Source organism: Bufo bufo, chromosome 2, assembly GCF_905171765.1.
Source record: "Bufo bufo chromosome 2, aBufBuf1.1, whole genome shotgun sequence".
NCBI classification, from domain to species: Eukaryota; Metazoa; Chordata; class Amphibia; order Anura; family Bufonidae; genus Bufo; species Bufo bufo.
Window position 1 is genome coordinate 38,199,227 of NC_053390.1, and position 24,205 is coordinate 38,223,431.

Below are 24,205 nucleotides of genomic sequence, written 5' to 3' on the forward strand. Positions count from 1 at the left end.
GTCTGGGCTATGGGGTAGAGTGGCAAGACGAAAGCCTGTTTCTTACGAAGAAAAACATCCAAGCCAGGCTACACTTTGCAAAAACACATCTGAAGTCTCCCAAAAGCATGTGGGAAAAGGTGTTATGGTCTGATGAAACCACGGTTGAACTTTTTGGCAATAATTCCAAAAGATATGTTTGGCCCAAAAACAACACTGCACATCACCAAAAGAACACCATACCCACAGTGAAGCATGGTGGTGGCAGCATCATGCCAAGGGGCTGTTTTTCTTCAGCTGGAACTGGGGCCTTAGTTAAGCTAGAGAGAATTATGAACAGTTCCAAATACCAGTCAATATTGGCACAAAACCTTCAGGCTTCTGCTAGAAAGCTGAACATGAAGAGGAACTTCATCTTTCGGCATGACAACGACCCAAAGAATACATCCAAATCAACAAAGGAATGGCATCACCAGAAGAAGATTAAAGTTTTGGAATGGCCCAGCCAGAGTCCAGACCTGAATCCGATTGAAAATCTGTGGGGTGATCTGAAGAGGGCTGTGCACAGGAGATGCCTTCGCAATCTGACAGATTTGGAGTGTTTTTGCAAAGAAGAGTGGGCAAATCTTGCTAAGTCAAAATGTGCCATGCTGATAGACTCATACCCAAAAAGACTGCGTGCTGTAATAGAATCAAAAGGTGCTTCAACAAAGTATTAGTTTAAGGGTGTGCACACTTATGCAACCATATTATTTTATTTTTATATTTTTTCTTCCCTGTGCCTAATAGATTTCAGTTTGTTTTTAAATTGAGTTGTACAGTTACATATAGGTCACATTAAAGGTGGGAAAAGTTCTGAAATGATTTATTTTTGTCCCATTTTTTTACATCACAGAAACCTGATATTTTAACAGGGATGTGTAGACTTTATATCCACTGTATGTATACATACAGTCAGGTCCATAAATATTGGGACATCAACACAATTCTAAAATTTTGGGCTCTGTACACCACCATAATGGATTTGAAATGAAACTAACAAGATGTGCTTTAACTGCAGACTGTCAGCTTTAATTTGAGGGTATTTACATCCAAATCAGGTGAACGGTGTAAGAATTACAACAGTTTGCATATGTGCCTCCCACTTGTTAAGGGACCAAAAGTAATGGGACAATTGGCTTCTCAGCTGTTCCATGGCCAGGTGTGTGTTATTCCCTCATTATGCCAATTACAATGAGCAGATAAAAGGTCCAGAGTTCATTTCAAGTCTGCTATTTGCATTTGGAATCTGTTGCTGTCAACTCTCAAGATGAGATCCAAAGACCTGTCACTATCAGTGAAGCAAGCCATCATTAGGCTGAAAAAACACAACAAACCCATCAGAGAGATAGCAAAAGCATTAGGCATGGCCAAAACAACTGTTTGGAACATCCTTAAAAGGAAGGAACGCATCGGTGAGCTCAGCAACACCAAAAGACCCGGAAGACCACGGAAAACAACTGTGGTGGATGACCGAAAAATTATTTCCCTGGTGAATAAAACACCCTTCACAACAGTTGGCCAGATCAAGAACACTCTCCAGGAAGTAGGTGTATGTGTGTCAAAGTCAACAATCAAGAGAAGACTTCACCAGAGTGAATACAGAGGGTTCACCACAAGATGTAAACCATTGGTGGGCCTCAAAAACAGGAAGGCCAGATTTAGAGTTTGCCAAACGACATCTAAAAAGAGCCTTCACAGTTCTAGAACAATATCCTATGGACAGATGAGACCAAGATCAACTTGTACATCTAAAAAAGCCTTCACAGTTCTGGAACAATATCCTATGGACAGATGAGACCAAGATCAACTTGTACCAGAGTGATGAGAAGAGAAGAGTATGGAGAAGGAAAGAAACTGCTAATGATCCTAAGCATACCACCTCATCAGTGAAGCATGGTGGTGGTAGTGTCATGGCGTGAGCATGTATGGCTTCCAATGGAACTGGTTCTCTTGTATTTATTGATGATGTGACTGCTGACAAAAGCAGCAGGATGAATTCTGAAGTGTTTCGGGCAATATTATCTGCTCATATTCAGCCAAATGCTTCAGAACTCATTGGACGGCGCTTCACAGTGCAGATGGAAAATGACCCAAAGCATACTGCAAAAGCAACCAAAGTGTTTTTTAAGGAAAAGAAGTGGAATGTTATGCAATGGCCAAGTCAATCACCTGACCTGAATCCGATTGAGCATGCATTTCACTTGCTGAAGGGAAAATGCCCCAAGAACAAGCAGGAACTGAAGACAGTTGCAGTAGAGGCCTGGCAGAGCATCACCAGGGATGAAACCCAGCGTCTGGTGATGTCTATGCGTTCCAGACTTCAGGCTGTAATTCACTGCAAAGGATTTGCAACCAAGTATTAAAAAGTGAAAATTTGATTTACAATTATTATTCTGTCCCATTACTTTTGGTTCCTTAGCAAGTGGGAGGCACATATGCCAAGTGTTGTAATTCCTACACCGTTCACCTGATTTGGATGTAAATACCCTCAAATTAAAGTTGACAGTCTGCAGTTGAAGCACATCTTGTTCGTTTCATTTTTAAATCCATTGTGGTGGTGTATAGAGCCAAAAATGTTAGAATTTTGTCGATGTTCATTATACAGTCAGGTCCATACATATTGTGACATTAGTTTTAGTATAACATAATCAATAGGACAGATTTATTACTGAGATAAGGATATTCTCTAGACTCTCTGGTGCTAATTACCCCTCATTTAATGTCTATTGATGAAGCAGAAAATCTGTCATATATGTATACATATAATTAACATTAGTTTTAGTATAAGATAATCAATACGACATATGTATTGTATTACATATGTATTGTATTATATTGTTGAATATTATGAAGAACGTCTATTATCTTATATATTATGTATTTCTCACTAGGAACGCATACACTCCTAAATCATGATAAGAAGAATTTCAAATGTAAACTTTGTAGTGAGATAGTGTTATTTTAACTAACAAGCAATCAACCATTGGAGTAACAAAGGAGACACAAATTTCTGTGAGAGTACAAGGTCCATTATAGTCTTATCGGTACATAAATTTAGTATCTTGTGAAAAGTCTCAAATGGTACCCAAATGTCTGTGTTTTAAGTTGGTTTATGTATCAAAAATAATCCCTTAGCTCTGATTTAGGATTCCATATATTATATGTATAGAATGTAAGAGAAATCAGACCTGGACAGTTAACCCTTAATAGTGATGATGCTAGTAGCTTATGTAATAGTGCCACCTAGATATGAATAGGTAACATTGCACCAATAGCTGAAATGCATTCTGGGTGATATAGTGACATCACTGTCATTATCATATGTTCACGCCTAACTGACAATGATTGGAAAACTCCAAGTTAGGAAAGTGTGTCTAACTGGTAAGTTTGTGATGATAAACCACACACACATGAAGGGGAGGAGAACAACAACAGGGAGCAACACAGAACACCGAAACAAGGAAAGAAAGAAGAGACCCCAGGAGAAAAATCCCAATGATCAGAACGTACTTCACAGCTGACTTCCCTTAGATTCTGTATATCAACTGCAATTGATATTTAGGAAAATCCCGCTTTATTGCGGATGTGTAATATTAGATGTACTACATCAATATTACTATTCAGTGAAGATGCATATTACTGAATAAAAGATCTAATATTGATATCAAGAGAATCTCTCTGATTGGAATATTTAAATTCCATAGTCTGTATCAGGCTTGATAATTTATAATTTGTGTAGCAATACTACCCGATATCCGAGATTGGTTATAGTTTGAGCAGAGCAAGGGTTCGTATCTACCTTAATCATTGTTTGGGTTTATTGCATATTATCATCTGATGAATTTCTCATAATTGTCGTCGAGACGGTTGAATTACATTTTATGTTTGAGAAGTGATATGGAACGCTGGTATTCTGTTAGAGCCATCTAGTGGCAAATTTTTGGTACTGCATATCACTGTGTTATTGCATATTATTGAGTTTTCATACTGATTAAGTTTTGATAGAATTTTATATTATAGTATAATAAATCATTGATATTTTTGCTTGGCGCTTGTACCTTATTTTACTGATTGCACAACATAAATTAACAACAAATTCTTTTTGAGGTGTTTTATGTCCACCTCTAGGATCAATTCCCTTTGAAATTTTTCCTTTGATCCTATTTTTTAAATAAAGCATTTGCTTTATATCCCCTACATAAATTGGAGGCACTGCTGAGATTGTTAATTCGTTAATTATTTGTGCAAATAGTAAAACGTTCCATTATTTTCTTGGCTAACAAGATTGTTCATCTATCGGTGATCTAATTATCGGTAGGGAAAATGAGCGCAGCTAGTAGTGAAGCGGGTTCTGGTGAAGCTACATTGTTGAATATGTTAATTCACGGTTGAGTTTGGATCAGGATGTCACTGTATGGTTAAGTGAGCTGCAGGCAGAAGCCAAGAGAGAATGTGTGGATGTATGGACATCACTTGGTACAGTCAGGAGACATCTAACCTATTTTGATGTGCTTAAAAGTAACTCCAGTAAAGACCAACACCTCTTAAAGTTTCCACCAGTCCTGTATGCAATACTAGAAGTCAGTACCCTCTTAAAGAGTAGAAATATGCATATAACAGACATGCAGGCCTATATAGAAACAGAATAAGAATCTGCAAAAGCATCTATTGAGGGCTTAAAGCGTGAGCTCAATCTCAGCTATGATGCCTATCATCAACTAAAAAGGGAGGCAGATGAGCTGAACCTCCGTTATTGCAGACTTCAGCAAACAGACGGACTAAGCCATACTGTCAATGTTGAAAGGGATCTGTCTGATAATGAGAGATTTTTGGATCCTCCAGCTCTCCCACCCCAAAATATAGATATGTCATCATCACATGCTCTTAAAGAAGAATCCATCCGAGACCCTAAGCCACCCAAGGATGATGGCATGATTACACAGGATGCATTAACCCAATTAAATCAGGCATTTCAAGCTGTAACCGCCTTACTAGGCGCTAGCGACACTAAAGGCCACAGAAGTGTCCCCCCCCCCACACCTTCCCCTAGGGTTGGCAGGATGTTTTGCACAAGGTGAAATTTGAATTCGACCCTTACTGGACTATTACTGCTGCAAAACGTGATATTTATAAACTCACATGTAGACCCAATCAAAGTCCCCGGGAATTTCTCTCTATACTTAAAAATGCCTATGGGTTGGCGTATAGGTCCCCAAATTGGGAATCTGGGGCATTCAAACAACTGTTTTATGATGCAATACCTATGCAAATTCAATTTACCCTAGCTAGAGATCTCGATCTTAAAGCTCCCTTGGACAGATTGGTGACTGCTACCACTTCACTGTATAACATTAGTGAGTGCCATGCTACGGGTGAGAGAAGATACAAAAGATCCCCAGAACAAAACGTTGCAGAAGCTAAAATAAAACATAACCTGGGATTTGAAACGCAGCCACGCAGGTACCCTCCATCTACAGAACCTTTCCAACAAACCCAGCGACAACAGGTATGACTCAAGCAAATAAAACCTCGTAGCCCCAACGGGTCAGAGGGGGATAATAATGGTGTTAAAAGGTCTAACTATCGTCCCCAATATTACAAGAGGGGTCCCCTGGGATAAAGGCGCTGGAATAACGGACCCAGACAACAAAAGGAAGGTAGGCCTAAACCCTCTACTTCACCTAGAAGACGGTCACCCACCTCTAGTAAGGTTACACCACAAAACCAAACTGCACAAATCAAATGATCGGTTTGATCAGTTGGAAGATCAAGTGGCTAAATTAACTGAAATAGTTAAGATGTCCCAGGTGTCCATCGAAAAACAACCTGAGCCTTTTTTAGGGGTGGCTGCAGGTCCCAGCTCAGCCCTATAAAGCAGAAAGGGTTGGGTCAGAGCCCAGGCCAACGCAAGGCTACCGAACTGGTTGTAGAAGAATCCAATATGATTCCTAATCCTATATTGCCTTGCAGAGTTCTTGACCCTAAAATTGAGGTCTTGCAGTCTAACCATGTAAATTCGTGCACTAATGTGTCTTCTCCAATGAGTGATCCTGTCATCTCAGCGTCAATCTGTGAGCTGTAATGTAATCCAGTCTTCCCCAAAGGTGGGGGCTGCTGCCGCGTGCAGTAAGAATGTCCGGGTTTCTCCAGAAGTCTCATCGCTGCAAAAGGATCAATTCCTCAAAAAGCATCAGATGAGTGAATATCCTAATTTCTTATGCGATTTGTTTCAGGTTGAAGGCCGATATTTTGTTGATTCTTATCTCCAAGATAAACTTATAGGGCCGATTAGGGGTTTACTTGACACAGGATCACAAACCACTATATTGTCATATAGTTATTTCCAACAGGTTATGGATGTGACAGCAAAGAGGCCGAAATTGAAATAGTTTGATGGCTCTTTGATAAGTGTAAGCGGAGACGCTTTGCAGGTAAGAGGTACAGCATGGTTAAAATTTAAAATGGGAAAAAAAGTAATTAGACATCCCACACTCATTGTGGACCTTCCCTATGATCGGCTGATCATAGGAATTGACCTCCTGAACAGATTGAGTTCTATAGTAGACTTTATCAATGAAGCAATCTGGACTCAGAAAAACGCACCTATTGCCTATGAGTATTCTTGCAATGCACAACCCCAACGTAGTTGTCATGTGATTGAAGAAAGGCTTAACTCTGTTGAAGTTGATTTTAGGAACAACCGGTCGCCGAATGTCACAATACTGAAAAAATGGAAAGCCTGGGGAAGATGTCAATGGTACCGCCCATACCATAACTATCCAGAAAGACAGAATTGAAAGGTAACCTTGGATGGGGATGTATTAACTATTTCTCTTAAAGGAGGAAATTACGAAGTTGCGGACCTGACCAAGCATACTCAATCCATGGTACGGATTGAGAAGGTCAGTGATAATTTATTGATTCCCATACAGGTGAACAATATAGCCCGGGTGAAATATGCCAAGTTGGATCTAAAATCTGATTAAGTCTAGGTCTCTTAAAACAGGTCGCCAGCCCTAAAGTGATTAAAGGTTCTTCTCCACAGGACCAATGGATTCATGATTGGGATAGAGATTTTCAGAGTCATAATGTGATTGCAAGATGTCTATTGTCTATTTCCATAAGAGATAAGACTACATAACATTTATTCATCGTATTGAATGAACCATGGTACCAGATGTACATAGGTAATGGCCTTCTACACCGATTTGCCGTGCAGATTGATCTAGTCAACAATACTCTATGGTTCAGATTACCTGGAAACCCGGAGGGGTTCCAGGATGAAGAGCAAGCCTTGAGATGGGGACAACAGATGCCCTATGCCATAAGTATCATGGTTGCTGATGAGGTTAAAATTCCTGAAGGGTGCAAGCCATTTTTTCTTCCCATTCAAACAAAGAAGGGGCAAAAATTGAAGAATGCAGATGCTTTGATCTGCTTGTTTAACCGGATACAGCAACTCTGACTGAAAGTAAAGCCCACTCCTATGGTAAACATCCATCAGAATCCACTGCATATGGCAATTCATAATATGGCTCCCCATAGCATATCCTTACAAAAAGGTTCCATAATTGGCCTAGGTAAGTATTACACTTTTGGAGTCCAGAATGATGTCATTGGACTTATTCCTGATAAATACTTGACAAGAACAAGTAGTGGAACAACATTTTTCCTCAACACCTGAGTGTTTATTCAATATCCACTCTGTTTATCCTTTCAGTCCTGAAGAAAGTACATGCCACATTGAAGAATCATATTTGGTTTTCAACCATGAGATCGATGAGAAGGAGTATGAGTCATGCCAACAGGGAAAAGAGAAGGTACACGATACTCAAAACGAATTAACTAGTGAGCTTGAAGAAGCTTATAAGTTAAGTCAACCTAAAATCTTGGAAGAGCAAATCTCTATAGCTGACTCATGTTCCGATGAGTTGGAGTGTCAACAGCTAAAGGGGCTCTTCGCAGAATTCCAGGATATGTTTGCTAAGGACTGTTATGACTGGGGAAACTGACCTGCACTTTGCAAGAATCCAGACGGATCCAAATGCACCCCCCTGTATATGTCAAACAGTACCGACATCCACTGGCAGCTTACGAGTCACTATCGGAAATCGTCAAGAACTTGAAGAGGCAGGGAATCATCCGTCCGGTACACAGCTTGTTTAACCATCCTATACTTGGGATTCTCAAACCAAATGTTCAATTTTGCCTCTGTTCGGACCTAAGGCAGTTAAATAAACGGGTATATGTGTCCGAATGGCTCATGCCGTATATTGACCAGTGTTTGGCATAGATACAAGGGTCCAAAATTTTCACTGCTGTTGACTGTGCGCAAGGATATTGGACGATTAAGGTGGATGAGAAGGATCAATACAAATTGGCTTTTATATTTGGAAAGCAGCAATATGCCTGGACCCGATTGCCTTTCGGGTACATTAATGCAGGCCATGAGTTTGCTGTGTCCATGCATAAGGCAATGCCTGATGCCACTGAACGAGGTACCTTATCCTATGTGGATGACGTCCTGATCAAAAGTACGACTTTTGAGGAACATATTGCGTAACTGAGGCATGTACTAACCCAACTAAGGAAAGCTGGTATGAAACTTTCTTTGCAGAAGGCTCATTGGTGTCGTACCAAAGTCAATTTTCTAGGTCACAAAATCACTGCTGATGGAATCAACCCACAGAAAAAGAAGGTGGAAGCAGTGACCAATACAAAGTCACCTACAAATCTCAAGGAGTTGATATCCCTCCTGGGTATGATGAACTATTCACGTAAGTTCATAGACAACTATGCCGAGATTACGAAACCTCTTTTGCAGTTGCTGAAGAAAGGAGTGAAATAGGAATGGAGTGAACGCCACGAGCAAGCTGTGAATGAGCTCAAAGCCAGACTCACTCAAGCCTCATGCCTTGCTTACCCCGAAGGTGGGAAACCTTTCTTCATTGAAACAGGCTTTACCGACAAAAACGTGAGTGCAGTCCTCTTCCAGAAACAGGGAAACCTGAATAAGATCATCGCCTATGCCAGCAAGTCCTTATCACCGATTGAGGTAAAATTTAATGACTGTGAAAAAGCATTACTGTAACGGTGTGGGCTTTGCAATATTTCAGGATTTTTAGCCAAGGCGAAAAGATCATTATGGAAACTGCACACCAACCAGTGCAATATTTGCAAAGTGATCGAATCAAGGATGGAAATCTGTCAAACAGCAGGATAACCGCCTGGACGATGTCCTTAATAAGAAGGCCATTGGAAGTCAAAAACAAAATAATAAGAATCTAGTTGCTCAAGGATTAGCTAAACTTCACGATTGTACCAATGCAGGACATAAAGGTGAATCGCCAGGAAATGATTTCCTGGAAGAACAATCTTTATCTCCATACATGTCTTATGAAGAAGAGTATTGCAAATCCTTACCATGTGTATATGTAGACGGTTGTTCTTTCCATACCGATATAGGAACTGAACTTACATTGGTTGCAGGTATCGGAATCGTGTGGAATAATATATTCCCAGATGTATCTGTGGGGTACAAAATTGGTTCCAAAAGTAGCCAGGTCGCAGAGCTTACCGCTGTATATAAAGCCGTACAAATGGCCATCGAATCTGGTATTAAAGAGTTTGTTATAATCACAGATTCTAATTATATTCGCAGCAGCTTTGTGGAGTACTTCCCTGGATGGAAAAGGTCTAACATGGTAAGAAGCAATAACAAGCCTGTCAAGCATGGTAAAATGTTTTGTAGGATCGACGAGATGGTTACCACCCACAGTATCACCATTTACTGGAAAAAGGTAAAAGGCCACTCAAAATATATAGGTGTGGATAAGAAAGGGAATGATTTGGCAGATTCCCTTGCCAAACAAGGAGCCATTAATGGAGAAGTCCTGGACGTTGATGAACTTATGGCAACTGTTCAAGTGGAGGCAACAAGAAGACAGGCCCAAAAGGAGGCCAAAGCCAATGTGGTGCAATGCAGCCAAGATTCCCCTAGTGAGGATCTCATCGGGAGTCAAAGGGGGGATCCAGTCATTGATATCTGTTACAAACACATTGAAGATCCACAGAATTGTCCCATAACTGTGGAAGACTGTATAAGCAAAGAAGAGTTATGGATTTTGATGAAAGGTAAGTCACAATTCTCGTTACAGGATGGATTGTTGGTAAGAACCTCGAAGAATGGTATCTCACAATGGGCGGTACCTGCGGCATTCCGAGGTTTGATGTTACAGCACGCCCCAACGGCTGGTCATGGAGGTGAGAAGATAACATATGAATTATTACGGGACTACGCTTATTGGCCTCATATTTTGCAAGACGTTTGCACATATTGTCAAGGATGTTTAATCTGTCCTCAATTCCAGCCACAAGCACCCACTCATCAGGCACCGCTGATGAAATGGGGGATGTCCATGCCATGGTCAGACATCCAGATTGACTTTATTGGACCAGTAACAACTTCATAAAAAGGCAACAGATATATGTTAATCGTGACTTGTTTGTTCACAAAATGGGTGGAATGTTTGCCTTGCAAAACATGCAGTTCAAGTGTGTGCGCGTGTCACGGCCACGGTTTTGGCCGTGACTCCTTGGGAGCCGCATACAGTTGCCCGCGGTTTGGGTTGTTATTTCAACCGCAGCTTGAGGCTTGATGTTGTTTGCCTCAAGTGCGGTTGCCGCGGACAACAGGTATGTGTGTGGTCCCTTTGGAGTTTGTGTGCGTGTATGTATGCACTGTTGTTTGTTTGTGTGCACTCTGTGTATTGTGTGGTGTGCACTGACACCTTTCCTGCACTATGGTTGCCCGTGGCAAGTTTGGTGTTGTGTACATGTGGTGGCAGTGTCCCAGCCTTTGGGCTGACTCCAAGGACACGGTTGCCACCCATGTCATTGCCTGCGGCAACAACCACAGTGTGTTTGTTGTGTTGGACACTGTTCCTAGTTGGTGTTTTCCCTTTCCTGTGGTGCTGGAAGGGTTAACTCCCTTCCCAGTGTGTGTGATGTCACTGGGTGTGTCTGACCGTTGGGTGTGGCCTCTTAGGCCTATAAAGCCTCTCACTTTGTAATGGCTCAGTAGGTTGCTTCAGTCATGCTTTGCTGTAGCAGCCTCCTGTGATTTCCATCTTCTTGTAAGGGCCACCCTTCCGGTCATACTGTCACGGCTGAGGATGGGGGAAATCCTCAGCCGTGCGGTGAAGGAAGATGTCCAGTCGCTACTCGCCAGGAACACAGAATTAGGGAGCAGGTCACCTCCTGTTGCGTCCCCAACGCTGACCCTGTCTCCTACCTGCATGGGCCGACCTTGATGGTAGGAGGACCCATGCGCAGGAACCTCGGAGCCCTGACTTACCCTCCGACCGGTCCCTGGGCTAAGGAGCAGGGTAAGACAACCCACTCCTCCTAGACACGGAGGAGCAGGAGTCTCACTGGCCAAGCAGCATGCTGATGGGGAACATATACAGGACTATGAATAAGACAGGTGAACACTAACAGTTCCACACAAACCTGTCTCAGCCTTGCTGACTGGAACCCGTGCTAAGAAAAGGCTGTCCACACAGACAAAGGTAAACAGCACACACATGAAGACACACAGGGACCAGGACATCCATAGCTGCACAAAAAGCCAAAGACACAGGACATCAACAACACATCACGGGGCTGCCAATAAATGATAAACCATATTCCTCACAAGGTGTATCGCACCCCTCAATCAATATTTGGTGGAAGCAGGTATATCGAACTCCTTAATCAGTATTTTGTGGAAGCAGGTATATCACACCCCTCAATTAATTTTTTTGCCAAAGCAGTTATATTACACCACCCTGTTTATTTGGGGCAACAGGTGAATCACACCCCTCAATCAGTTTTTTGGGGGCAACAGGTATATCGCACCCGTTGCAAATAGTTGTTCCAATAGCGCTTGTCCCTCTATATACCTGCGGTATCGCAGCAGAACCGCACACTACTGCTGCACAATACAAATGCTCTATAATATACTTTCTATGTTAGAAAGTATATTATAAGTATCTCACACCCCTCAGTATATCACACCTATCGATAGCACACCTATACCAGTCCTTAAAAGGACTTTGTGGCCCTATTAGCTAGCGTTTGGTGTCCCTAGCAGCCTTTCCCTGCTACACAAAGCAACCTCTCCCTACACTGGCAAAACACAGAATGTAAAATGGCTGCCAGATCTGGTTCTGTTATAGGGTGGGGGTGTGTCCATGTGCTGAAACGTCTCAATTGGCTGTCCTGTCCCACCTGATGGATGTGCCATGGGTCAAAGTTCGGCTCAATGCAAAAGAATATGGCTCCGGCAGACATTGCCATATGTTCGGTGAATCGTGAACGCGCAAAGTTTGCCGCTAACCAACCGCCGGGCGAACTGCAAGGCCATCTCTAGTCTCCAATATGACCCCCCTATAGAGAAAATACAGGAAGGAAGTGTGTGACTCCAATATGGCCGCCCCTATACAGATAATACAGGAAGGTAGTATGTGTCCCCAATATGCCCGCCCCTATACAGACAATACAGGAAGGAAGTGTTTCCCAAATATGGCTTCCCTATACAGACAATACAGGAAGGAAGTGTGTGTCTCCAATATGGATGCCCCTATATAGACAATACAGGAAGGAAGTGTGTGTCTCCAATATGGTCCCCTATAGAGACAATGCAGGAAGAAAGTGTGTGTCTCCAATATGGCCGCCTCTATACAGACAATGCAGGAAGTAAGTGTGTGTCTCCAATATAGCCGTCCCTACACAGACCAGAGGCGTAACTACCATAGTGGAGGACCATGCGGCTGCTATAGGGCCCAGGGCAAGAGGGGGCCCAGTTGGGATCAGGACTCTACCCTCTAAAGTAGCAACTTTTAGCAAATGAGGCAGTGGAAAATATGGCCCAAGGGTCATTGAAAGGGGTTTAGGTGGAAATTTTTCTGCCCTGTGTGGGGGGGCCTGGTTTGATCCTTGCTATGGGGTCCTTACTTCTCTATGTACGCTACTGATACAGACAATACAGGAAAGAAGTGTCTCCAATATGGCCGCCCTATACAGACAATACCGGCTGGAAGTGTGTGTCTCCAATATAGCCGCCCCTATACAGACAATACAGGAAGGAAGTGTGCACCTCTAATAGGGCCGTCCCTGTACAGACAATACAGAAGGGAAGTGTGCATCTCCAATATGGCTGCTCCTATACAGACAATACAGGAAGGAAGTATGCACCTCTAATAGGGCCATCCCTGTATAGACAATACAGTAGGGAAGTGTGCATCTCCAATATGGCCGCCTCTATACAGTCAATACAGGAAGGAAGTGTGTGTCTCAAATATGGCTGCCTCTATACAGACAATGCAGGAAGGAAGTGTGTCTCCAATATGGCCACCCCTATGCAGATAATACAGGAAGGAAGTGTGTGTCTCCAATATGGCCGCCCCTATACAAACAATACAGTTAGGAAGTGTTAGTCTCCAATATGGCCGTCCCTATACAGAAGTTACAGGAAGGAAGTGCGCGTCTCCAATATGGCCGCCCATATACAGACAATACAGGAGGGAAGTGTGTGTCCCCAATATGGCTCCCCTATAGAGACAATACAGGAAGGAAGTGTGTGTCTCCAATATGGCCACCCCTATACAGACAATGCGGGAAAGAAGTGTGTGTCTCCAATATGGCACCCCTATAGAGACAATACAGGAGGGAAGTGTGTGTCTCCAATATGGCCACCCCTATACAGACAATGCAGGAAGAAAGTGTGTGTCTCTAATATGACTGCCCCTATACAGACCAGAGGTGTAACTACCATAGTGGCAGACCATGCAGCTGCTATGGGGCCCAGGGCAAGAGGGGGCCCAGTTGGGATGAAAACTTGGTCAGGACTCTACCCTCTAAAGTAACAACTTTTAGCAAATGAGGCAGTGGAAAATATGGCCCAAGGGTCATTGAAAGGGGTTTAGGCGGAATTTCGTCTGCCCTGTGTGGGGGCCTGGTTTGATCCTTGCTATGGGGCCCTTACTTCTCTATGTACGCCACTGATACAGACAATACAGGAAAGAAGTCTGTCTCCAATATGGCCACCCCTATACAGATAATACAGGAAGGAAGTGTGCATTTCCAATATGTCCGCCCCTATACAGACAATACAGGAAGGAAAGGTGCATCTCTAATATGGCTGCCCATATACAGGCAATACAGGAAGGAAGTGTGCATTTCCAATATGGCCGCCTCTATACAGACAATACAGGAACGAAGTGTGTGTCTCCAATATGGCTGCCTCTATACAGACAATACAGGAAGGAAGTGAGTGTCTCCAATATGGCTGCCTCTATACAGACAATACAGGAAGTCCAAGCGTAAATTGTGATGGCGCATGTATAGTCAACATACCTGGTGGCCTCTGTTCCTACGTCATTGGTTCAGGGCAGTGGAGGGGTTGGTTTCTTAGACTTTCGGACAGTGCTCTACATGGGGAGGATTGAGTCAGTGGCATCCAACAGGAAAGGAATCCAGTGGCGGAAGAAGATCTGGACTGCATGGGAGAAACAGGTGGCACCAACTATGTCGACTGCACGTGTCTTGTATTGTGAAATTTTAGGTTTGGACTGGAAGGTAACTTCAGGTGACAAGTTGGTGAATTTATATCTTCCCATGATGTTATCTCTGTGGTCTCCCTGCAGCTGCTCTCCTCTTCTCACAACTCTCATATCCTCCATGAAATCTCCATGGATGACAGTCAGTACCCGGCATGACCCATGATGTGGTTTCATACTAGTAAGGGAGAGTTAAAAAAAACACGAATGCTGGCCCCTGTGCGTTCTACATTTTGCAGACCGCACATGGCCGGCACTATGATAAAAAAAAATGCCTATTCTTGTCCGCAAATGCGTACAAGAATAGAGCGCGTTCTATCTTTTTTTGCAGGGCTGCGGAACGGAACTACAAATGCGGATAGCACACGGTGTGCTGCCCGCATCTTTTGCGGCCCCATTGAAATTAATGGGTCCGCACCCGTTCCGCAAAACTGTGGAACTGGTGCGGACCTGTTCATACGGCCGTGTGAATGGGTCCTAAGGGAGAGTTCACATGACCGTTACTTTTCCGTTCTACTGATCCATCAGAAAAACAGACAAATAAAGAAAACGGATCCTGTAAAAAAAAAAAAAAAAAAGGAATCCTGTGCATATTCGCATTTGTCAACTTTTTAAGCCATTTCAGTCACAGATCCGTTTTTTAAGATGGTAGAGCATGCAGTACTTTTTTCCATCTAAAAAAACTGATCTCTGATGGCAATGGCTCAAACGGATGCCAAATGTGCATAACTGATCCGTTTTTTTTCTTTATTTTTCTGTTCTTCTGACAGATCAGAAGAACGGAAAAATAACGGTTATGTGAACTCTTCCTAACCCACTCTATATGAGAGAATAGGCAGTCTCGCTCTGCAGCTTCTCTCCAGTGCCCAGCGATTTCGGCACGTCTCATTCTCTGATCTAAGAGGCCCGGGGATGTTTCTAAAGAGAACGTGTATTTGGCCTGAGATTATCACCCTCCAGGACTAGCTGCTTGTACGCAGTGGGACTTATCCGTGATCACCAGGTGTCATGGCCGCCTCAGTCCTGTGTTTGGACACACTTTGCTCCGTCTGGTTTAACGCTGTCTCAATATAAAATCCTGCACTGTGGCATCAACTATGAAACCAAATGAATACATTTTAGATTAGATTATTTTTAGACATTCGGATAAACATAGTAGAAATTAGAATTCTTTATTGTGCATGAAATCATTTCATTGTACAAAATTAATCAGAAATATAAAAACTGGTATAAAATTATAATACGGCGCAGATGCCCAGAACACCTGTTGTAGGTGCAGAACAGGGTCAGGAATATCTAGGCCTGGATAGTGCCTGCAAATGGCTCAGCAAGCAACATAGCTGCGTCTCCCCCATCAGTCCCGGCAACTAGCATGGGATACACTGTATACTTTATACCGATATACTGTGTAAATTCTGTCTGCCGCTCGGTGACGCTTTCTGCATTTTTTAGATCTCCCAATAAACTCATTGGGAACCTATAGCTACATGCAGTGAGCGCCCCCTAGTAACATTTATGTATCGCAAGCAGCAGAAGCGGTTCACTGCCGTCATGTATCTGCCGTCATACATGGTGTGGTAGTGTCCAGGGTACCATAAAGAGGAATGTCTGCAAGCTAAAACAAGGCAACGATCCATCATAAAATACATTCTACATCTGAAAGGCCGAGGAGAGGCAGAATTAGTGTTTTGGGCTAGCTAGTTAAACCCAATGGAGATGCCAAGGTAGGACCTGAAACAATCAGGTCATAAATGAAAACCTACCCAATGTTGGAAGTCAAGGAGTGGGTTAGTTTAAGATAATAAAAAATGGAAGCTGATTGTGTTCGGATCGAAGGATGTTTGGAGGCAGCTGAGTAGAGTGCGTCGGTGGTTACGTTGGAGTCATCCATGAGAGACGTCAAAAGAAAGCAAGTTTATGAGTTGGGTGGTGAAGTGGTCAGTAGATGATGTTCACAAGGACGTTGGAAGGCTGGAGCAGAGGAGACACATTGGACTTCCTAGGAAGGGAGTTTATGTATAGAATAGGCTGCAAGAACAGTTCAACAAGAAAATGCAGTGTTTACAGGCAGAAAATGAGACATGAACAGGTCACGGATATTGACTACAGAACATGAGTTCCATAGAGCTCGGAAGAGAAGAACTGTGGAACTGAAGGTTAAGCTACTGTGTCTAAGATATACAGGGATCACTGGCGGATCCAGGACGGGGGGGGGGGGGCAAGGGGGCAATTGCCCTCCCGAGCTGCTCAGAAGTGGGGGCGGCGGCCGCAGGGCATAGGGAGATGAACGCTTCCATTGTGGAAGCGCTCATCTCCATAGTCATCTGTATCGCTGTCCTGCGAGTGCAAACGGGCAGGGGAGGGAGAGGCGTGTCCCTTCCCCTTCCTCTAATAGGCTGCAGGCACTAGGCCGGCAGCCTATCAGAGGCCGGTGCAATTGGCGCAATGACGTCATTGCGCCGCCTGAGCTGTACAGCGCGGGACACAGGCCGGAAGAGGCCTGCATCGCATCACTGACATGGAGGTAAGTATAAGTGTTTTTTTTTTAAAATATATATGTAAAATAGTTTTACTGGCACATTAGGGGGGGGCCTCTTGTTACTGGCACATGATTGGGGGGGCTATTGTTACTGGCACATTAGGGAGGCTCTTGTTACTGGCACATTAGGGGGGGCTCTTGTTACTGGCACATTAGGGGGGGCTCTTGTTACTGGCACATTAGGGGGGGCTCTTGTTACTGGCACATTAGGGGAGCTCTTTTTACTGGCACATTAGGGGGGCTCTTTTTACTGGCACATTAGGTGGGCTCTTTTTACTGGCACATTAGGTGGGCTCTTGTTACTGGCACATTAGGGGGGCTCTTGTTACTGGCACATTAGGGGGGCTCTTGTTACTGGCACATTAGGGGGGCCTCTTGTTACTGGAACATTAGGGGGGCCTCTTGTTACTGGAACATTAGGGGGGCCTCTTGTTACTGGCACATTAGGGGGGCTCTTGTTACTGTCACATTAGGGGGGCTCTTGTTACTGGCAAATGATGGTGGGCCTTTGTTACTGGCACATGATGGGGGGTGCTCTTGTTACTGGCACATGATTGGGGGGCATCTATGGGGGCACATTTTACTGGCACATTATTGGTGGGAACTATAAGGGCATCTTCTGAGGCCACAAAGAAGGGGTATTTTATATGGGGGGCTCTGTACAGTATCATTTTATACTGGGCACATTATGGTGGGTACTATGGGGAAGGGGGGAGAGAAGTACTATGGGGTCATCTACGGGGGGCACTAAGAAGGGGTATTTTATACTTGCAAATTATAGTGGACACTGAGGGCATCTACTGGGGCACTATATATGGGGCATTTTATACTGGTACATTATGGGGGGCACTAGGAGGAAGGAGGAGAGGAGCACTATGGGGGCATTTACTGGGGACACTATATAGGGGTATTTTATACTGGCACATTATGGGGGCACTATGGGGACATTAGCTCATCTGGGGCATTATAAGGGGGTATTTTTTGCACTGTCTATTATAAGGAGAATTATTACTACTGGGGGGGGGGGCATTATGGTGGGCTTTATTACTCCCCCATGGTATAACACCCTAGTAGCAGCACCAGCCTCTCCCTGCTCTGCTATCCCTCTGCCGCTTCTCCAAATTCTTATTATGAAATCTTTCTCATTAGGATAAAACACATCAGCTCCACCGAGCCCCCGGCCAAAGTGTTGAAGTGGTGTCTGAGATCCCCAAGGACCAAGCCAAGTAATTGTAAGTTTTCATGTGAAATATGTTTGTTATACACATATAGGATACACTGTGCCACACAATATACAGTATACCTCTACACTGTGTAGTCTTGTGGCGGCGGACAGAAAATAATCGGAAAGTGCCCCTCCCAAGACCAGGCTCTGGATCAGGTGTTTGGAGAACCTGATCAGCAATGAAGGGATACAATAGTGGGTCCTGGAGCTGAAATTAGATGTGTCAAAAGCAATAAGAGTAGGCATAAGTGGGGGATGTGGGACACAAGGTCTAGTGCAGCAATACATGTGAAGATGAGGATGAACTTTATGGTTTGAGGTAGTAAGGGAGACGCATAGAGAAGGAGGACAATTTTCGAGTTGACCAGGGTCAGATATATATACCATGACAAGTGTGCTACGGCAATCAAGAACATATGAACTGTACTTGATCAGTTGGGAGAAGGAACAAGGCAACTTTTTCTCAGGTTTCATCTACAGGTCCATGTCTTCTAATGAACATTCCCCATTGAAGCTACAGTACATAAACATTTACTTAAAGTCTACGTTTAATGCCTAAGTGTCTTTTTAAAGTCCAACAATTTAATGCAGATAAAGTTCCCATCAGTCTACTAGTATGAATGCAGTTGACCCCACAGAGGTCGGGCTCATCGGTTCACTACCATAACCAATGCTATTAAAGCAGATGGATGTATTATCAAGTCCTGCTTCTGAATGCATAGACTGCACAGTGTAGGGCAGACTATGTACTTGTGCCGTGTTCATCTGAGGTCTGTATCCTGCTGCACTTGTGTCCTCTCTTCCATCCGTTGTGCTGGTGTAGTTCTGGTTGAAGAACTCCAGGTGGGGAAGTGACTGGGAGTCATATGATGGATCATTCATTGGTGCATAGAAAGAGTTCATCACAAGAAGCTCATCATCACAAGGAACATAACTTTCGCTGACGTCTTCGTCACACTCGCTTCCTTCTTTCATCTGGATGTTGCTGTGGATCTCATGTAGTTGATGTTCGGAGGACTCTTTTGGGTCTTCATGTGGTTTATGTCGACACTGTTCCTGGATGCTGACAATGTCCACCATTTGAGGTTCATGGTTGGGGGTCAGTAGGATATTTCTATTCAATGCATTCTGGTGATAGATAATCTGTGTGTTAGACTGTGGCTACAGCAATGTGACACTTATGGATATGATGTTTCTGATATATTAGGCTCTCCAACTTCACAACCAATTAAAAAAATTTAAGTTGTTCCAATGCATCTAAGTGGAAAAACTCAGGCTCCATTGAGATGTCCGTGTGTGTTTTGCGGATCCACAAAACACGGACACCGTCAATGTGCGTTCCGCATTTTGTGGACCGCATATCGCCGGCACTTGCGGAAAAAAATAGGACATGTTCTATTTTTTTCGGGATCGGATTTGCGGATACATCGTGCGGACCCATAGAAATGAATGGGTCCGCAATTCCGTTCTTCAAAAGGCGGAACGGAATTGCGGACGTGTGAATAGAGCCTAAATAGTCTTGATTATAAACTCCTACTATCTATAGTGCTTCCACAGAACAATGTGTCTCCATGACAACAGACTACAAACAGTCACAGTGTAGTCTGATTCTGCAGTCATACTCCCTGTTAATTTTTCCCTACAATTTGCAGTAAGGCTTCACATTTGCTGTAAACAGATCTGGCAGCGCATTCCGGCCTATCCAAACCATGAATACCAGGCACAACCATGCGCTGCCAAGATACTGTCAATATAATGGGGACCGGCTGAGATCCAGGTGCTACCCGGCAAGTATGCTGAGGAGCGGCCGGAAAAATACAGCTGAACGCAGCATTTTTAGGCCAGCCGCTTATCGGCATATTTTCCAGGCAGTGGCTGGATCTCACCTGGTTCCCATTACAGTGAATGGGGCCAGACAGTATCTTGGCATCATACAGTTGTGCCCGCTGTTCACAGATCCAGCAGGCTGTTCCCGGCCAGAATGCCCTGCCAGATGTTTACTGCAAATGTGAAGCCTTACTGCAAATTTTAGGGAACAGATAACAGAGTGTATGACTGCAAAATCAGACTACACTGTGACTGTTTGTAGTCTGTTGCCATGGAGACACATAGGTCTGTGGAAGCGCTATAGACAGTAGGAATTTTCTAAATCAGGAATTAGTATACATTTGCTTCATTTTTCTTCAAGTAGGGAACTTGATGGAAGGATGTATGACTGCAAGATGCCTTTAGGGTTTCAGGAGACCTGCAATGCGACAGTGGAGAAACCCTTTAACCAATATCTTGTGAGGTTTTCCATAGAAAGTAGAAAATGTAGAATGAACATGCTAAAATTTTATCTTTTACCTTTGTTCCTGGGAAGGAAAATATTTTGCTCTTGTTAGGGTCTGGAATATCAGGAAGACATATTCTCTTGAGCCTAAAATGAGAGTATTCTTAAAAAGGGTCCTTATGCATGGTTCTTATATAGCGCTAACATATTCCGCAACACGGTGCAGAGACTGTAACCAGGTTTTACACCTATAGGTCTCTCGGATGTCCTGGCCGCTGTTTGCAGGATAGTAGCTTATGCAGTGTGTGAACACTCACCAGGCCCGTTTCCAGCATCCTAGAAATAGTAGGATTAGTGCCAGCACTGACACGGTTATGATCGGCACAATTATAGAGAGTAGCGCTGCTCCGGCTGAAAAAAAGGGAGAATGATGAAGAAACCAGAGACTAGAGTAGGACATTTGGTTATAGTGTGCTTCAAGGCAGCGATAAAGAGGGATAGAGATTGGCAGCACAGAACAAGCAATTTTTAGTCCCTTGTTGGAGCCCCTGGATATTTGAAACACAAGAAGTGTTATGTAGATTAGCTTACTGCGTAGATACAACACAAACCAAAAATAAAGATACAATAACAGATCCAAACCTAATGCATAGAGATTAGTAATAGATCCAAGCTCAGTACATAAATACAGTAACAAAAACAAGTCCTGAACATTCAGTACCAGATCCAAGTCTAAAACATTGATATTGTAACAGATCCAAGCTCAGAAAGTAAGGCTACTTTCACACTAGCGTTTTTGCTGGATCCGGCAGTGCTCAGCAAAAAAAAAAGCTTCCGTTACTGATAATACAACCGTCTGCATCCGTTATGAACCGATCCGGTTGTATTATCTTTAACATAGCCAAGACGGATCCGTCATGAACGCCATTGAAAGTCAATGGGGGACGGATCGGTTTTCTATTGTGTCAGATTGTGTTAGATAAAACGGATTCGTCCCCATTGACTTGCATTGTGGGTCATGACAGATCTGTCTTGCTCCGCATCCCAGGACGGAAAGCAAACCACAGCGTGCTGCTGCTCTCCAGTACGAGAACGGAATGGATTTTGGAGCATTCCGTTCTGTTAAGTTAAGTTTTGTCCCCATTGACAATGAATAGGGACAAAGCGGAAGCGTTTTTTTTCCGGTATTGAGACCCTATGACGGATCTCAATACCGAAAAATATTAACACTAGTGTGAAAGTAGCCTAAGTATGGCAACAGAAACACAGAAGATAAAATTTTGTAACAGATCCAAGCACAGTACATAGATACGGTAACAGAAACAAGTCTAAAACATAGCCACAGGTGCATCTCAATAAAATCAGCATATCATTGAAAAGTTAATTTATTTCAGGTATTAAATTCAAAAAGTGAAGCTCATATATTCTATGGATTCATTATACACAGAGCGATCTGTATCAACTGTTTATTTCTTTTAACGTTGATTATGGCTTAAAGCTAATGAAAACCCAAAAGTCAGGATCTCAGAGAATTAGAATATTGTGAAGAAGTTCAATCTTATAGACTTATGGGGTCACACTCTAATCAGCTAATCAACACAAAACACCTGCAAAGGTTTCCTAAGCCTTTAAATTATCCCTCAGTCTGGTTCAGTCTGTTACACAATCATGGGGAAGACTGCTAACCTGACGGTTGTCCAGATGACAGTCATTAACATTAGAGATGAGTGAATTTTTAATAAATTCAATTCGCCGGTTCACCGAATTTTTTGGTTCGATCCAAATTTATGTACAGCAAATTAAGTTAAAAAATTGCTATTTCCTGGCTGCAGAGAGTCTTTATAGTGAAGCAGGCTGTTCATGTGAAGTCTCCACAGTCAGTTATGGTTTGGGGAGCCATGTCATCTGCTGGTGTTGGTCCACTGTGCTATATCAAGTCTAAACACAGAGCAGCCGTCTACCAGGAAATTTCAGAGCACTTAATGCTTCCCTCTGCTGATTTCATTTTCCAACAGGACTTGGCACCTGCCCACACTGCTAAAAGTACCAATACCTGGTGTAATACCCGCAGTATCACTGAGCTTGATTGGCCAGCAAACTCCTAAACCACACAGAGAATCTATGAGATACACCAGACCTAACAATACAGACGAGCTGAAGGCCACTATCAAACCAACTTGGGCTTCCATAACACCTCAGCAGTGCCACAGGCTGATCGTCCCCATGCCATGCTGCATTGATGCAGTAATTCATGCAGGAGCCCGACCAAATATTAATAGCATATACTGGACAGACTTTTCATTAGGCCAACATTTCTGTTTTAAAAATCATTCTTTAATTGGTCTTATATAAATGTTCTGCCCAGCAGAGTTGAGAATCATTACAGATCATGTCTAAGAGTTTTAGTATTTCTGAAGTGATTAATGTGGTTATAGCACCATCTAGCGGTGTTAAATTGTATTGCACTTTGTTTTTCTTGTTGCAAAGACTGCTGCATTGTGGGTGGTGCAAAGCATTCTGGGAAAGAGAAGCCTGCAGTCACCAGGGCACATCAGCAGACCTATCCTTTTGCATATTTCCTTCTTAAACTCCACCATCCTTGTGAAATCATATCTGGTGAGAGACCTATCTTTGTTTCAGGGACATTATGTTATGCAGAGCTGTTCAGCTAGTATCATTGTTACTCAGGGAAGTTTTTACTGCTGTTAGTTAGACATGCAGTCCTATGTTAGGCAGCCATTTTACCATGTGCTTCAGTGTTATGCAAATATTACAGTACATGCTATGCTATATATTTATTCATGTTATTTGTATTGTTATAGTTTTTCCAATCAATCAATTGATCAATCAAATACTCCTGTTTTACCAATAAACAAGTTAGACTACAAAGAACAGTTCTCCTTTTTGGAAGACAGGAATGGTTTATGCTGAATGTCAGACTGCACACTGTGTGAACGTGTATGAAGACAGAACAGTAAAATAGATGCTAGGTACCAGCGATAGTGGATCTGACTATATGGAGCCACCATCACACACACGGTCCTGCGCACAAGATTGCAGCAGTTGAAATACAGTCACAATAAGTGAGAGTGCAGCCCCCAACAAGTGCAGCATGATCCAGACCATGCTGAAGTCCGTTTCTACATAGACTGAGTCCGCACAGAGCCATTAAACAGCCAGCAAAAGGCACACAATGTCCTCTAGCCAGGCATCATCATACAGGACCAGGTCACGAGCAAGCTGTTCTAGCAAGTCCTCAATAAGAGAAAAGGCTGCTCTCGCCCATGCAGAAGCTGAGGCTGCAAAAGGAAGGTCTTCCTTTGCTGCACAAGAGATGCAACTAAAGAAAGAGAGAGCGTAAAGGAAAGAGAGAGCATTAGTGGAAGAAGAGACAGCTTGCCTGTAGGCGTCGCTGGAGAAACTTGCCGCAGATAAAGAAGCGGCAGTGGCCAAAGCAGAGTTCCTAGAAGCCTTGGAGTTTCCCGAATCTGAGAAACACAGCCAAGTACTTGGGCCATGACCGAGATCAACAAGATGCAGGAGACAGC

At 43.3% G+C, this 24,205-nt stretch overlaps 1 protein-coding gene across 2 annotated transcripts in view; it reads right to left on the reverse strand.

Moving 5' to 3' along the window:
• Positions 1-18,440: 18,440 nt before the first annotated feature.
• OSMR (oncostatin M receptor) overlaps positions 18,441-24,205 on the reverse strand; it is a 122,304-nt gene continuing 116,539 nt past the window's right edge. For both annotated transcript variants that reach the window (XM_040420950.1, XM_040420951.1), the window contains 3 exons: positions 20,975-21,068; positions 20,732-20,804; positions 18,441-19,513 (listed from right to left, as the gene is read on the reverse strand). In XM_040420950.1, the coding sequence (XP_040276884.1) occupies positions 18,989-19,513; positions 20,732-20,804; positions 20,975-21,068 (692 nt within the window). In that variant the 3' untranslated portion in view covers positions 18,441-18,988. The remainder of the gene's footprint in view (positions 19,514-20,731; positions 20,805-20,974; positions 21,069-24,205) is intronic.